This window comes from Pomacea canaliculata, linkage group LG9 (assembly GCF_003073045.1).
Source record: "Pomacea canaliculata isolate SZHN2017 linkage group LG9, ASM307304v1, whole genome shotgun sequence".
Taxonomy (NCBI): domain Eukaryota; kingdom Metazoa; phylum Mollusca; class Gastropoda; order Architaenioglossa; family Ampullariidae; genus Pomacea; species Pomacea canaliculata.
Genome location: NC_037598.1, coordinates 21,336,504 through 21,353,462, shown reverse-complemented (window position 1 = coordinate 21,353,462; position 16,959 = coordinate 21,336,504). Strand labels below are relative to the sequence as shown.

The 16,959-nt window shown below is 37.8% G+C and overlaps 1 protein-coding gene across 1 annotated transcript in view; it reads right to left on the bottom strand.

The window, feature by feature from the left end:
* The window catches only part of LOC112572638 (protein MON2 homolog), a 284,300-nt gene extending 267,914 nt beyond the window's left edge, over window positions 1-16,386 (bottom strand). Inside the window, exons 1-19 of the mRNA XM_025252405.1 lie at window positions 16,273-16,386; window positions 15,845-16,060; window positions 14,623-14,689; window positions 13,947-14,074; window positions 13,374-13,505; window positions 12,649-12,781; window positions 11,966-12,066; window positions 11,609-11,734; window positions 10,949-11,143; window positions 10,442-10,566; window positions 9,968-10,095; window positions 9,587-9,740; window positions 9,008-9,231; window positions 8,732-8,813; window positions 7,959-8,137; window positions 7,230-7,366; window positions 6,923-7,027; window positions 6,284-6,441; window positions 5,980-6,067 (exon numbers count right to left, since the gene is read on the bottom strand). Of these exons, the coding sequence (XP_025108190.1) occupies window positions 5,980-6,067; window positions 6,284-6,441; window positions 6,923-7,027; window positions 7,230-7,366; window positions 7,959-8,137; window positions 8,732-8,813; window positions 9,008-9,231; window positions 9,587-9,740; window positions 9,968-10,095; window positions 10,442-10,566; window positions 10,949-11,143; window positions 11,609-11,734; window positions 11,966-12,066; window positions 12,649-12,781; window positions 13,374-13,505; window positions 13,947-14,074; window positions 14,623-14,689; window positions 15,845-15,961 (2,379 nt within the window). The 5' untranslated portion in view covers window positions 15,962-16,060; window positions 16,273-16,386. The remainder of the gene's footprint in view (window positions 1-5,979; window positions 6,068-6,283; window positions 6,442-6,922; window positions 7,028-7,229; window positions 7,367-7,958; window positions 8,138-8,731; window positions 8,814-9,007; window positions 9,232-9,586; window positions 9,741-9,967; window positions 10,096-10,441; window positions 10,567-10,948; window positions 11,144-11,608; window positions 11,735-11,965; window positions 12,067-12,648; window positions 12,782-13,373; window positions 13,506-13,946; window positions 14,075-14,622; window positions 14,690-15,844; window positions 16,061-16,272) is intronic.
* Between the last annotated feature and the right edge of the window lie 573 nt (window positions 16,387-16,959).

Below are 16,959 nucleotides of genomic sequence, written 5' to 3'. Positions count from 1 at the left end.
CTTGATAAATAAAATTTCAATCAAATTAACTTAGGCGGAATAAAAATATGTAAAACAAGTGCGCTTTACATTTTGGCAGACGGACCGTAGTTTACCCAGCCCTGGTCTAGACAGTCTAAACTACAAAGTTTGTAATGGATTTCCTCATTTTTCTCCCTGGATAAAAAAACTTACCTTCACTTCATGAATCTTTAATCTTTTCTTGGTCTTTCATTGGATTTTGTTTTACAAAAAATGCGCTTACAGAGTTGTCTATAAATAATCAGAAATATATTTTAAGTTGAATGTTACTGGTTTTGACGATGCAATCATATTAAAATGTCTGATTCTAGCAAACAGCAAAGAACGCTTTTCCAGAACTATTTTTCAAAGAGGTGTTGTATGGGGGAGACAATAAGTAGTTACAGCAGCCAAGCGCGACCAGCCGGCTGGCAGAGGCATCAATGCTGGAAGAGTGACACCTGAGGGGCTCTCACACCTGTCGGCCAGAGCCTAGAAGGTTCACACGGGGAGGAGGGATTAGTCACCGGTCCACCACGACACTTATAGGCTGGGCAGAGGGCAGTACAGGTGGTCTTCCTATAGTTGGTATTTCCTACTTGATTGGATGGTGAGCGAGTTCATCAATGGAATCCCTTGTTTGTGTCTGTGCAAATGTGTGAAGTGAAATAGGGAACCGAGTGATCAACGTGTGATTATCGTACATATGCTTCCCCTGCAAGTTTATGCTGACGTGGGTAGCAGGAGTTAAAACCTATCCTCCCCACGGACCCGGTTCCCCGGGGCCAGAGTTCGCGTTTTGGTGTAAAACTCAGGAATACTGCAACAACTGCGTTTTTGTCGTGTACATCTCTCTCTGCTCCTCCCTTCTTCAGAAATGTTGCTTCATCACAGGAGATAATTTGCACATCTATTTGCCTGATGGCGAGTAGTGAATGTCGGAATGCAGCACGGGTGGGGGCGAAAGGTAGGGGTGGATAAACACCTAAAACAGCCGACTTAATGGAGCATCTACAGGGCGGCGTACCGACGTCGCTGTAAATAAGACAACAGCGAACCCTGGGATAATTCAAGGCAGATAATTCAAGACGGCACGAGGCACGGAGCTACAAGTAAACAAGAAGAACTAATGCTTAGTTATGTTAGCCACAAGACGAACGAGACAAACAGCAGTATATATGCTTGAACTATCGCAGTTTGGCTAGAAGGCTTTCATTGGAGACTTCTTTTTTATTTTGCTTTTGCCGATTTTGCACTTTCACTTGATTAGGATTAGCTTTCAGGATTGCGGCTATAGATTAGCTGTAATCTGCTCACATATTTCTGCTTCTTGTCCAGCCCGTCTCTATTTTTCTCTTATCCGTTTCTCCCGTTCTTTATTCTTTTCTAATTTTTTTCTTTCTTTCTCCGTTTTTCTTATCTCTGATCCACTTCTCTGACTACCCTTCCTTCGTCCCTCTAAAGCACACTAGTGTTTAGTGCAACAAACATGTAAACAAGACAGGAAGGAACAGTGAGGGATGGGATGCAAGCAATGTAACCGACACTGGCTGACGTCACTAAAGAGGAAAGACGGACAAAAAAAGATGTTGCGGCTTTGGAATGGAGAAAATAACTGGTGCCTCGATGTCTTCACTTATCTCCACGAATAAAAGGAAAAGTAACAGGAGGGGAGTGAGTGGGGAAACAACCCACGACCCCTTCTCTCGCTCCCTCGCGCCAGTCCTCACCTTTCACATCTATCCGTGAGCCAATCGACATCGCACGTGTCATCATACGTTAAACACGGTTTGCTGAAACCGTTAGTACTTGGAATTTAGCTTTTAACTTGAGGAATGTTATCAGCAGCTACGACGCTTCTGTAATGTGTTGGTGGTAGAGAGTTTTTTTTTTTAAATCACAATGTTTTTAGATGTTCTTTTCTTTTCGAGAAATGTTGAAAGCCAGTGCAAAGTAGCACCACGACTAAAGGGAACGTTTCTCAATATTTCATGGGGAAATGAAAGGGGAAACTAAAAAACAAAATAAGACAATATTTTGTCTCCGCTTTGAAAGCTTGTTTTATAATTCTCTTCATTTTTTCATTTATGATTCATCGTAAACATTGTCCATTCGTTTGTTTTTATAAGCTAGGAGTTTCTGACAGTTAACTGACAGTCGACTGCACACAGGGTTCCACACGGTTCCACTGCATTGGAGCAAAACCCGTTGCAAACGACCGAGGGATCATCAACTCCTGATCTACTTCAATGTCGAAAACAGCAGACAGCAAAAATGTCCTGCCCAGACTGCCATAGAACGAACGAACAAACGTGCCAAAGAATTGTTTTTCTATTTTCTCTATTAAGACGACTGGTTCGGTTCGAGCTCTATACAGTCTCTTTGCAAATTTGGTTGTTCTGTAAGAATAATCATCTTTACCATCGTCCTCTGGGTACTTATTGAGCCCGTACACAAAGCCATACTAACAAATGTGAATTAAAAAAAGAGACAAATGTAAAGAATAGGTAAAAGTAAGTAACAATTACTAAGTATGCAAAGTAAATCATAAATTGATATACAAAAATAACATGAAACACATACATCCTAAGAAAACACACACATAAATATCTGCGAACTGGCAGTAATGGATATGTGTCTAACTCTAAGAGGAAGAGAGAAGTCCCTTTCATGGCAGCATGTGGGGTGCCGACACGATGACTGCAAATACTTAGCAACATCTCTTGTTCCGGATCCCTCAACCGGTGTCTGGATAAAACGGATAAAGCTGACGGAATTCTTTCGACAGAAGTTGGATCAAAGCCATTGCTGTAGACGACCAGACCTGTGGAGGGACTATATTCAGCCTGCTCATTCAACTTTAGACATAACATCTGAATATTATTCTGCGTGTACCCGTGCATGTCTTCTTATTCTGTCTACTTTAATATTATTATCATTTCTCTCGACTACGAGCGGTGCACATACGATCTCATGTGAAAAATGCTTGCTGAAAAACTATCATTCGGACTCGTTTGTTTTTGTTTTTTTTTGGTTGTTTTTTTTTTTTTTCAAACTGTCGCTTGTCGAGATATCAAGCCGCTGTCAGCAGACAAACGTTCTAAAAACCTGTTTTCAAACCCTCTTGAAATATAAAAATGATCAGAAAATATCGCAAGCTAAAAATTCGCTATTTAAAAGATAAAATATAAAGCTAGGGTTCCTGCCAATACTCTTCTCTTTTTCCGCCACGTGTCCGACTGATGTTGTCACAAAAAAAAAACGAATGGCGCGTGCTTGTCAAATGAGTGGGTGCCAGACTTACCGACTCCCAGAAATACAATCCCCAGAAAAAGAGATGAAAGGGGGAAGGGACTTTGAATTCAAGTTAGCACAGGTCTAACCGTGCAGGGGAGGGCGGGGTGAGTGGTACCAGTCACTTTTCCTCACTTTTTGTCCAACCTTTCATCTCTGTCCTTGCCTGTCACTAAACATGTGACATTCTACATGGACGTGTGAGATGGTGTGCCCAGGATAAAGACGTTTTCGTGTAAGCAGTATGCAAATATGCTCACGTGTAGGCGTTGCATGCGACTTTAAAGCACCTCCTGTTAGACCTGCCAGTCTGAAGCTTACTGAGATGAATCCGCTAAAGCAGTCATCGAAGGCGCAAGAGAAAAAAAAAGCGTCTGATACCTATTTGGTAAACGTCACAAGATCCTAGGTTCGGATTTCATCTCCGACCACAAAGTACTTTTCTCTGGATACGTGTCCACCACCATCACCACCAACCCTTTGATCCCAGGGCTGGAGGTTTTCTCCAACCACTCCTGTTTTCTTCCCACTCACTGCTCCTTCCTTCGACATGCTAAACCGCCGATTGGTGAAAACAATTTCCTAAAAAAGAAACCCACCAATCAGCCAACCAACCAGTCGAAAGCGGCCATCCCTACCTCCATCTTTTCATCATGACTTTTCCCCCACTCGCAACGCCAACATTTCTGATTCGTCTTTTATATATTTTTTGAGGATGTCATGAGATTTTATCAGCATTGTTTTCTCTGTTAGAGCTCGTTTTCATACCTTTCCCCCTGCCAACGGCAACCTGGCTGGGACTGGCATTAAAACCGTTTCATCTTCGCAGGAAAACTGAGCGAGAACAGTAATTATCTAATAAAAAAAAAAAAAGTGGGAGGACTGAAAAGAAGCAAACAGCCTCTACTTCTGTTAAAACTTCCCTTAAAGCTTATCTTGTTTATAGCCAAGATTCTACAGCTTCCAAAAGCCAAAAACTTCACTGGAAACTGCGCCAAGCGTTAGGTGTCGCTAGCACACAGGAAGATCACTTATCTCTCTCCAGGATAGTTTTTAAGTTTCAATTGTTTTTAATCTCGCGTAGTTCTTGATTTGTGCCTGTTTGTTCAATCACGTAAGTACCAGTAAGAAAACGGATACTGCAAACTTCTGAAAAGCCAAAAAAACCCACAAAAAAAACACGAAACTGTACATGTTTACTTTTTTCAGGATGCTGACCTAAGCTGACAGATTAAAATCTTTATTTATAAGTTTGTTTTCATTGAAACAGGTACTTTTAACTTTCTTATATTAAAATCGTGTAGATTCGGTTATTTTTTGTTTAGCTGTTGCTGTTTTTTTTTTTTTATTGACAAATCTGTACCTTCTTAGTCTTATAATGCTATCTATCACAACGTAGTAGTAAGCCGAATGCGGATTCTCTTTATAACTTTCGCTTACAGACAAGAAAACTAACAAAATCGTGATTCGTGACGAAAAACTTACAGAAAACTAAAAAAAAATTTGTTGTTTTTTCTCCTTTTATACCGAACTCTCTAGGTCGACATGACACGCGTCCTATTTCCAGTGTGAACAAATTTTTCATCAACAAATTAAAAAAAAAAGGGGGTTGTCTTCTCAACAACTTTAAAAACGCATGCACACTTATTACATTACTATGTTTTTCTGTGTATTCAACGACATAGAAGTTTCCAGAGCTGAGCGCTTGGACTTTCGGCATTTTCTTACCTACTTGTACAGCCAAGCACAGTAGTAATAATGAGTACATTTTACTTTAGTGAACCCATAAAAAAAACACTTCAAAAGCAATAAAATACCACAAAACATCTTAAAGAAAATAATAATTAGCATAAAAACAAGTTCCAGGCATTTAAACATGATGTCTGTTAAATTCCATCTCATTCGGACGTGTATTAATTGGGAACTGTCAGCGAGATGAGGGTTTTTTGAGGGGGAGTGTATATAAAATAAATAAATATGTATAGCGACAAGGAAGATATATCCTCATAATTTTTCTCTTTTTTACTGTTCTTTACATTTCACAAAAGTTTAACAGCATTAGCAGTTACAACTTTTAGTAGAATACAACAGTCTCTGAACGAATTTCCTGCTCCTTATATACAGAATCTGAAGAATTCAAATAACCAGGCCGTTGCAGCAGTAGATGGTGGACATTTTGCAATGTCAACGGGCGTAGGGTTATTCTTTGATTGTTACCTTGAGAATATCGTGATTTTCGCAAAAGGAAGACGATCAGGGAAGTAGCAAGAAACAGGAAAGAGGGAGAAGTGTGTGACTATTTTATTTCTACTGTCGCATCAGCGCCATCTTGCCATTTAAAAACAGCCAATCTGCAGGCTCCTAACAAACGCCGGCTTACCGGCCCTCTACATCTGCATAAATACATTTGTATGTGTGTGTGTGACAATCAAAAGTGTTTTGAGTAGAAAGGTGGGAGGGATGCCAACAGACGAAGAGTTGGATGTTTCAGCAATGTTACTGACCTGCGATCAGTTAATATTGAGGAAAAAAATAGGTGTAAGAAAACACACTGCACATCAGCTCAAAAGTTTTCATTAGTACTGTCCTGAAAAGAAAATGCAACTGTCAATGTTTAAACAACCCATTTCCCAGCCAATAAAAAAGTGAAGGAAGTTTCAGAAAAATGGAAAAGGAAGAACTAACCCTGTTAGTGTATGCCAGCTCCATGGATTCTGTGGAAAGTTTGCACAAAGCATCTGTAAGGTGGTGAAGTGCAACATCCTCAATATACCTGTAAATGAAGAATGAACACGTGAGACATCACTGTATGATACTGTGCATTTCAGGACCTTATTTGCTATTTGGTAAGTCAGTAAGGCGAGGTGATGGTCACCATAAAAGCTGACCCCAAGATAAATCAGGGCTATCGCACCTCATTTCCGCCAACAACTGCAAGGTCACAAAACAAACTCTAAATTTTATTTAGGTCAGCATTCTGGCTACTCACTGAGAACTCTCAAACAGACGTGACAGCATGGCTGACAGGACTGGTAAATCAGCCATGACGGCAGTTGTGATGACAGTGTTGGATGTATCGCTGATCTGCTGACCAGCTTTCAGACTTCCTCCACTGGAAGGTTTCAGTCCCAAAATCCACACCAAATGCTAAAAATTTGAAAATGTGGAATAGTTTCTTCCAAAAATATTTTTAAAACTTTTTTAATCTAAAGATAAACCCTAAGCTCACATACTTTCCCACTTATGTACTTATAAAAAATGTCAATCATTGTAGAAAATATCAAAAAACAAAAAAGAAAACACTGTTTTGCATTTAATGAAACATCTGCACTGACTCTGCAAAAAGGATGACTTTTAATGGCTGTTTCAAAACAATGTTTCTTCCCTTTATCCTCCTTACATGAAAATCTTTCAAAACCGATTAATAAGCAACAGTAAGAACCCTGATGAAACATTGAAATGATCAAAATAGAATCAAGGTTTTATTTTAACAGAGGGGCAACACAACAAAAGAAATTAAATGAAATGAACAAAACTCAAATCTAGTCATCTTCCACTGAATCTCAAAAATAACCAAAAAGACATAATCATTACGAATAAGGTAAAAAAATAAACAACTCTAGCTTACTTGAAGAGTAGTAAGCACCAGATGCCAGGCAGTATCTAAAATATCCCCGTGACAGTGTGCCAGGCTAAGAAGAGCTCTCATACACTGAATGTTCTTGGCTGTCAACTACAACAAACATCAACAAAACGAAATAGTTGAAAAGTGCATTCATACCATGTCTTCACCATCCAGCTATCAGGTTGCCAATATATATAAATACAAGTAAAAAAAATGCATGATTAAATGAAAATTTAACCCTAAATCTTTACCCACACTTTCACTCTGTCTCTCTCTCAAAAGTATTTTGTTAAAGTAGGTTAAACTATACCATAACAGGTCCTTGATAAGCCCCAGCTGGAAGTGATGCTGTTGGAAGTGCTGTTCCCACAGCAACGACTTGACTCCTCTCCACGGATTCTGTTGCTGCTTGCAAGTCCTGGCTAGGCGTGCGATTGAAAGCTACCCCTATACAAAAAGGTAATGTCTTTGTTTTCACGTAATCTCTGAATGTCTGACAGAAGGATGCACTTTTACACAGATACTTTTTTTTTAATGAATGTTGTACACTGATCCAGCAACTGAGGCTATGTTATGGCAAAGTAGCTGGCTCTGTCACATGCGAAGAAAGAACAGTATGCCCAAGGCATTAAAAATATGATGGTTGTGTGGTTATATCAAACAGTTTCTTGTTTAACATATAAGACTATTGTATTGTTTGTCAAGAAGAATATCTTTTTTTAATTGTCTTGCTACTCCCTGATAGTATAGCTGTCTTAAGTACTACACTCATTGCTGGTCAAAAACTGGCTAAACTTCACTCCTGTAAAATTGCTGAGTTTCTTCTACTCTATGCAGCTGATTAACATGACCATTAACAAATAATAATAATTTGATTTATATAATGCTTACTCATGCTCACAAAGGAGCACGCTCTCAGCACTTGACACAAGAAGGAGACATGGACAACATATGAAGGACAGAAGAATAAACAACAGCTCTGACAAATATAGAAGATGCAAAGAGAAACTGGGTAACGAACAGTAAGGATTGAGGTTACCTTTAGGATTCTGGTTGTTCTGCACATTGAGAATGGTAAGTGTATAATGTGGTGGCAGGGATGCTTTGCATAAAGCAGTAATGAAGGCATCTCGTGGCATTTTCAATCCAAGATGGCCACATAGCATAGCATAGGACTCCTGAGATTTTAAAATGGCCTCTGTGGCACTCTCATCAGTGCTGTCACCGAACATAAAAAGAAAACTTCTTTGTTATTGCTGCTACAATCTTACACACTACTACAGGTGTTTTAATGATTCTGTCCTTTATTGCTGACAACACCAAGATACCCACAAAGAAGAATAAAGTATTGAAAAGCTAGTTTTTATCTTGTGTTAGTGTGTCCACATGCATGCTTGTGCATGCGTACATGTTTGTGTGTGTTTACATGCATTTTCCCATGCATGCGCATGTGTTTGCATGTGTGTAAAAATGCATGAGTTACATATGATAACATCACAAGCATGCAAGAAAATAAAAATATTTATCTAGATTTTCACTTCTCTGGTGTATTTATTTTGCCATGTGGTTGGACCACTTAATTTAGATCAGAATGTTGCTGGCTTGGGCTTTCTTGAGACAATAAATGGAAAGCTCTCTCTGAGTTTGCCATCCACAAAGATGGAGACGGGTACCTGAAGTCTCAGGAAAAGAGAATGGTTGTGTCCCCTTTTACTCTTTGCCTTTTCCTAGGTCTCTGTCACAAACTACCAAGTTTCAAAGAGATGTAACTCTGAGTTGTCAAATCCCCAAAAGGGGAAATTACAATCTCACCTGGCATCTAGTAGAAGTGAAAGCGCAGCCAACATGCCACACCAAGAGGAGTTGATTAGTTCCTCTTGCAGCTCTTTCTCACCTTGATATTAAAAATACAATGATAACATAACCACATTTCCCATGCAGATTTGTTTTTTGTTTACTGTTTGTTAGTCATTACTTCTGTCATCAAGTCTGATATTATCAATTCTCTGTCTATTCCACCTATATGTGAACTTCCTTATTTAATGCATCTTTTAAAACCCTATATGCTTTGATAACCTCAGCACAAACCTGTAGAAGCCACAGATTTGTCTTCCTCTTTGTCAGCCGTGGCAGTTTTTGCCAACAGTATTTTGGCTGCAGGTTTGTATTGTCCACCAGCACTTTTGTCCTCTATTTCACCCAGAACCAGGATACGAACACTAGATACCAGTTCCAGCAAACAGTGGAATGCAATCGTCACTCCGTAGCCTTCGGGGATGGTAGGGGCATCTATCTTGTCAAGCATTTCAAGGCTAAAGGAATTAAAAATAAACTTTCAAAGCTGACTGGTGTTTCTTTACATGCCCAACAAATTAAGAATCAAACTGCCATTTAACAAAGAGAACATTTTTCTCTCAAAACAATAAAAATTAAAGTGAAAAACTAATAAATGCAGAACTTTATAAGGAACACTAATAGAATGCAACCTTTGATTGTAGCAAGAGCTGTAAATCTTTGTTAGCCTGAAGTCTAAAATACACAAACTAAAAAACAAACACTATGGAAAACCTAGGACATGTTAATGTTGCTGTTAAAAATTTTGCACCAACTCAAATGCTATCAAATCTTACATCAGTATCGCAAACAGCATGACTGTGAAGTACTTACAACACAGCTCGAGTCTGTCCTTGAGGAATAGTCGTTACAAGAGGAATCCAAACTCCTCTATACATAAATGCAGGTTGTGGGCTCACCCCACCTCCAACTGGCATTCCAGCAACTAGTGCTGGAGGAGTGCCCTGCGTATCGGGCATCTTAGAACCTAGAAGGAAAAAAGTTTTTATTTTATGTGTTTAATATATTATTTAATTACTAATTTTAAAACATACTTTTAATTTCTAAAGTTCCAAAAAATGCAATTTCTTTTTCCTTTTGGAAGAAGTAAGAAGTTATGGATTTCCTGTATGTATTGTTTTTTTAGAACTGCTTTCCCAAATATCACACAAAACTGAACACTAATTCTTTCCAAAGGAGATGGTCGTTTCTTACCTGACTGGACAGTTGGAACACCTGAAATAGTCATGAACTGAGACTGAATAAAAGCCCCTAGTGCATTGACAATGTCACGGAAGATCTTGGTGGAATGCTGTTTCATATCATAACACTGACAGAAGCACCTGCAAGAAACACTTTCAAACTTAAATACCTCCTATTTTGATGATGATGTGTCATTAGATAATTATTATGATGTATTACAAGTCACAAATATTATGCAAACTCTCTACTATGAGGGTTGTGTGTAATCAAAAGTGCACTAACAATCTGGATAAGTTAATAGGTTTGTTCTGTTATACCTGATGATGATTCAAGACTACCAATCTGAGATTTCAATAATAATGTCTGTGAAAGGTCACCAGGTTTTAGTAGGGTATCCATGATAGAAGGAGTATGATAAAATAGGAAAAAAACAACAAAGAAACAGTATCATAACTAGGGATAAGTGCCAATGTGCATTCTACTTACTTCAGAAGTTCAGGTTGTACTGACAGTTTGTGGAGGACCTCAAGTGCCAAACATCGTTGCCATGTAGGCTTCTCTGGCTCCAGAAATTTCACCAACAATGACAGGAATATCTCACACTCTGTTATCTGTGTTAATAATTGCAACAATTCTGTTAGGTTTCTGGATGATTTAGCAAGAACTTAATAAATTACTTTGATTTGGTAATGTTTAGATCATTTGCAATATACATCTTGTCCCATGTTCTCTTTATATGTCTCTTCCATTTTTGATAAAATCAGTACAATAATCTATACACAAGCATTTACACAACATTTTCTGGGACCAGAGAAAAAAAATCTGAGAGGCCATGATCTGATGTTTAAGGCCTTTTGCATGCAGCTTTGTAAATGTATGTGTGGGTAGGCATGCATGTGGGAAAATCTCTATACATAGTAATAGCAAGAATAACAGGAAAAGAACATTGAGAATGAGTGTTCAAAAACACAGTCCTAAAGAACACAAACTCACCAGCAAGGAATAAAAGTTTTTGATCAGAATGCCAACAATGCGAAGAAGACGCATGACAATTGGAAAGAAGGGTTTTTCAACAGGTGCAGGGGATGGCGGTGGGGGTAGGCCCTGGCGATACTTCAGGCTGGGTGAGAACAACTTGATTACCAGGGGGCACACTTTCTCCTTCAGCAAGAAACTAAACTCTGGATGCTAAAAAATAAAAAAACACAACTCTCATATCAAAGAAGCATCAAGCTCATAATTGTACTCAAGTTCATCAACAAATAATCAGATCGTTAACACAGCACAATAGCACAGTCCCAAGAAGGCTTCTAACAAGACAGATTTAATTGATAAACAGAAATAATTGTTACTGTTTGATCACAATAGCTTTAGCTTCATTGCAGTTATCTACAGATGAAATCCATATCACAAGAAATATAGAAGGTTGTTTCCAAAGCAAACATCTGGCAAGTTATCTACCAAAAGTTATCCAGGAATTTTGATTAGTTCCAAAAATTATGATCCATTCTTGCTGTCTATTAATATACATGTATATTCGGCTATTGCAGGCTAACATGCAAACAGATGAAATCAGAGACAGAGAAAAAAATGAGATAAGACTAAAAAAGCACTTACAAACTTAATGTAAGATAAAGTAATGCTAGCACCTACCAATGAGAAAATGACTGGGTATGATGTGAGAACAGACTCAAGCAGCTCCAGTCCAAATGTGCGGGTCATTTCTGTCATTCCTGTCAGCCAGAATGGCTGGTCAGCATTGACCAGCTGACACAAGTCCTGCATTGTTCCAACATCCAAAGTTATCAACAAAGCCACAAATTGTGAACAAATATTTACTCCTGCTAACGCTTTGCTTATTAATATCAGTTACAAATGTACAGTTTTCTGAACATAAGCCATAGACCCTCCGTTCTAAAGAGGATGAAAGAGTTACTGGGACACAGTGTCTAATATTAGCTGTATGAATTGTAATGGCACATCTGTTGCACCAAACAATGCAGGACACACCTGAAAAAGCAGGTACGCATCTCCAGCACAAGGTCTCAATGACTTGGGGGGACTTTTACTGCCTGCTTTAAGCTCCTCAAAGTTCAATGGCTCAGAAGGCTCTGTAAAGATATAGATAAAACATGCACTCTGTAGACTACATTAAAAAAAAATAAACTCATCACTCTCTGTAGCTCATGTATATTTGAACAATGGACACTATACTCTAAACCACAAAAATCAGGGTATTTGTACTTTGCTTCTTCCTTTGTGAATCACAGTATGACTGGCACAAATGACTTTATAAAACGACATTTCATGAGCCATTTTCTTTTTCTGTAGGGGTACCGGGGAATTTGTATTAAAATTACTTTATGAGATTTATCCTTAAAAAAACTTTTCCAATGCACCATCTGAATCTCTTTTAATGTTTTATCAACTGTTAATACTTTCAGCACTTTATCGTTATTTCCTTTTTCACAGTAGGAAATAAGTTAATCTGCACATTTGTGGGGTTTTTTGGTAAAAATTGTTCAATTCTGCTATCAAAGGCAAAAATTAAAGACACAAGCCCCAAAAATAAAATTCTTAGAGGTACAGTACATTTTATGTCTGGTAAGTCTGATGCTATGTAAGTCTGGAACTGGAATATTAGGCCACTCAAAAAAAAAAACTATGTTTTAGACATTATCCAAGTTTCTGACCTGTGGTGGGAATTTTGTCTTCAGCAACAACCCGATCAAGGATTGCACTGACAAGCTGTTTAATGGTTGCAGCTGCAGTATTAATTGTCGTGCTGTCTTTGGTAAAATGCAGTCGGAAACACAGCACCAAGGCCTAAAAAGAGTTAAAACATCCAGAGAGGTAAACTCTAACAGATGCTAAAAATCATCTAAAACATCAAGTTTTTATATCAGGTCATAACAGAGGCATCTCTTCCTCATCATGTCTTAATCTTACTTTCTGCATTCCTATCTTTCTACTGTCGTGATGACATATTTTGCCCCAGTAATCACTTCTACACACTCTAACCAGTTTGATACCCACAGCTCTCTCCAGGTAAACCACCTGTGATATAGATCTCTGACTCCTTACAGGATCTTAGAAGGTGAAGAGGCAAGGAGGAGATTAGAACTGCACTTATAAATACTAGCCACATGTTAAATAATGTCTCTAAAATCTCACTAAATGCTAGCCCCATGTTCTGTGGCATCACTAACACTTAAAAGATACTAGCCCCATGTTAAGTGACATTTCTTACATATTTCTAAATGCCCCAGTGGCATCTCTAAACCCTCTCTCCACAACAAGATAAGGTCATGGGAGACTAGCTTCACCTTTTTAAGAATGCACAACTTCAGTAGTTGCATATGCAAGCACACAGCTGAAACCTGCAGACTACTGAGACAACTATAAATGTTTGACCCACCTTGGCCAATGCATCATGCTGCACCACCGAGTTGGTGGTCAGCAGTAAGATTGCTGTCTGAAGAAGCTTCAACTCTTCCAAGCCGCTCTCCATGAGTGACCAAAGCATGTTGATAATGCGTTCTGCTGCAGACTGCACGTTACAGACATAAAGTTGAACAGTGTTTCATTGCAGACAACAACAGCATATCTAAAAATGCACCACAGCAAACATTCTACTCATTCTCTTCAATGACAACATATTAAAATAACAACTAATAAAATAATAATACATGGTGACAACTAAGGGAAACATAGTTACTCTTCCACTGAAGAGGATGTAAAGAAAACAGTTCAACTACCACGGAAGTTTATTTGAAGTTGGTTATAATCATGCATACATATGAGTGTCAATCTCAACAATGGCAAATATATTCTCTAGCTATGACATTATACCACTATTATTGCTACTGATCTATTCTTGTAGCACTTTTTTCTTCATTTGCTAAATATAAAGCATATACAGCATGCAAAATACTACTCACACATGCTTGCAAGAAATCAAAATATATTCTTTCAATGCCCAAAACCTTACTGTAGAAATTGCTTCATAGGAGACGAGTCTCTGGACACAGGTGAGACAGACTTGGAGCAGCTTGGGATTTTTAGTCTCACATCCCAGCACAAATGGTTGGACTATCTCAGAACTGGCTGGCACTAAGCCTGCAATTGTTACTGTCATTATCATTTAGCAAATCTGCATGATTCTAGTAAACCTCCAGGACAGAAAAATAAACCACTTAATTTTTTATAGCTTTATCAGTCACTGCAAGAAGTAGTACCTTGCATACACGTGGTTTGTATATATATACACATGATGCTCTGATAGTGAAGAAAATATCCTTAATGTTCAAGCCTCTTCTTCTAGTAATACCTTGCATAAATGTGGTTTGTTTACATATATATATGCATACACATGATGCTCTGATGGGGAGGCCTCTTCTTCTAGTAGATTTAGATCCATATTTCAGATCATGAGTATGTTTCATTGTTAATGCAATATGGAAAATGTTAACAGATACATCTGTCATGATAATTCTTCAGCATACAATATTTCTATTTATTCTAATTAAACAAGAAAATACAAAATGAAAATAAATGTAATATAATGTAAAATTAAAATGAAAGGAATTAAAGTGGTCTAGTTGAAAAGATTTATTTTACCATCATCAGATAAATTTGTACAACCATTAAGAGTTCTCAGGGAATACCTGCAATTACGTTGCCCTCATGCTTAGCAGAGATAGTGCGCAATTTTAGCTGAATCATCTCTGCAGACTGCAAAAAGAAAATAAACATAAATCAGTTAATTTTGAAAACACTGATTATATACAGAAATGTATAAAGGTCAACGAAACAACAATAATAATAATTAATAATAACTGCATTTGTAAAGCACATTTCCCAAAGTGGATGAGAACTTAAAAGATTACCAACAAACTGATGGTTGACTATATAAGAACCATAACCATCAGCAAACAAATAACTCTATAACAAATAACTAAGTTCATGGATGAAAATGAATAATTGAGGGGTGAGCAGAGCTACTGCCTTATTATGCAAAAGAGATGGGCTTTGAGGTTGGATTTTTGAAAGCTTTGAATGCAGAAATAGTCAAAAGAAAAAGTGGGCAAAGAATTCCAAATGGTGAGATTTCAAGAAGTAATGATACATGAAACACCACATGTGTGAGCTATTATAAAGTAAAGATAAAACACAAAACTGCATGAAGAAATATTGGCGATATCACCAATGTATAATAATTGTTCTATTTAGGTATTCTATTCAGGACTATTAAGAAAAGCAAACAAGGTGACCTTCAATGGTGGGAAAAAGTATACTGTTTAAGCACACAGTACTTATCCAACACTACAGACAAACATTTAAATTAATTAATTAATTCTAATGCAAAAAAATGTAAACATTCTTATCCTCACATACAACCATGCATGTGCATACACATATGTATGCATGCTTCCATATTCCTGCATGTTCTGGGTATGTGACATTCGTTCAAAGAACTGGCCATCAAAGGTTATCTCCTGTTTCCTCCCCTCTAAACCTTCCCTTAAGCTGTGAAACAACAAATCAACCTCATTTATGTGTACACCATTCACATACTTGCAACTCCGCATTTTTGAAAGAAACGATATTACAGCTTTAGAAATCTTAGATCATTTAATAGACCTTTGACCCTGCATGAGATCTTGTTATAAAGAACAAACACACCCCTTTAATTTTAGTCAAATTATTGTGGCCAATTATACTTTCAGTTTAACCTGCATATGATTAAAGAGATAAGTCATGCAGACTAAATACGTTTTGAGAGCGTTATAACTACATTATTATCTAGGTTCTTCACTTGGCATCTTCCAGTACATCCACCAACATTTTATATTTATTTCTATCAATAAAGTGCAACAGAATATCTACCTCTTTTACTTCGGGGTGTTTTCGCTTGCTTTCTGTGGACAACAATCGAAGATCATTTTGCAAACTGTCAAGAAGCTTCTTAGCTGCCTCCGGGCTAGCTTTTATTCCTGCTGCCATGTCGTCTGCTCTTGAAGTGATTAGAAACACTGTGCAGAAAAAAGTTGTCTGTACTTTCCTTCGTATGTCAATGATGACAGTATCCAGTCAGGAACACAGCTGTAACCAAACGGAAATGTTTCTAATAATTCAAAGTCATTTTCTAACACAAGGTTTCCTGTAACACTGCATTCAAACATTCACTCCAATAGACTTTTTATGACGACCACACTAAAAATAGCACTGCTGCCAGTGGCTTTAGTAGTCCGAACGAACGATAGGTGAGATACATAACGTACCAATCAGTATTCGTGTATTTAAAGAAAACATACCAAAAATAATTCTAGGACAACCAAGAAAATTATTGTTTCACGAAATGATCTCGATCAGCAGCTACAGCCCATAGGAGGCTGCCATTTTGAGTACGACGACAAATCTTCATAAGGGACACAACTCTACGGTTGTTGTCATCTGGGGAGACGCCTTTATCCAACCAGGAAATTTAATTCAATACCTTTTGTAAAGAGGTTTTCAAAAGCATTCTTTTTAGTACTCTAGCACGACATACAAAGATACTTTGGATTTTAGAACAACACAAAATCACAACAATCTATACTGATGAAATGAACGTTTAAAAAATACTGGAAAACGATGTAGGACTAATTATTACTCCCCCTATTAGTTTACAGTCGAGAAAAGGAAGCCTCGGTAGCGCAGCGGTTTAGCGCTTGTGTTGTAAGGGACTTAATTAATTTCGGCTCTTATTTGGATCTCCTTTCGGGCACTCTTTGTGTGTAGCATCAATAGTCTTCCTGTAGTATTGCCCCCTTCTTAAATTCTCCACAGTTACAGATGCTCCATAATACGAAATCACTGCTGGAAAGAACAACCGTCTAAGCCTTCATGCAACTGATAAACCCTTCGTTCAATGCAAAATTTATTTTTTATACATCACCTATACTTCCTTTCGGTTTCATATGCAGCTTCTGCTGCTTCACAAAGAAGTATAGCGAAGCATA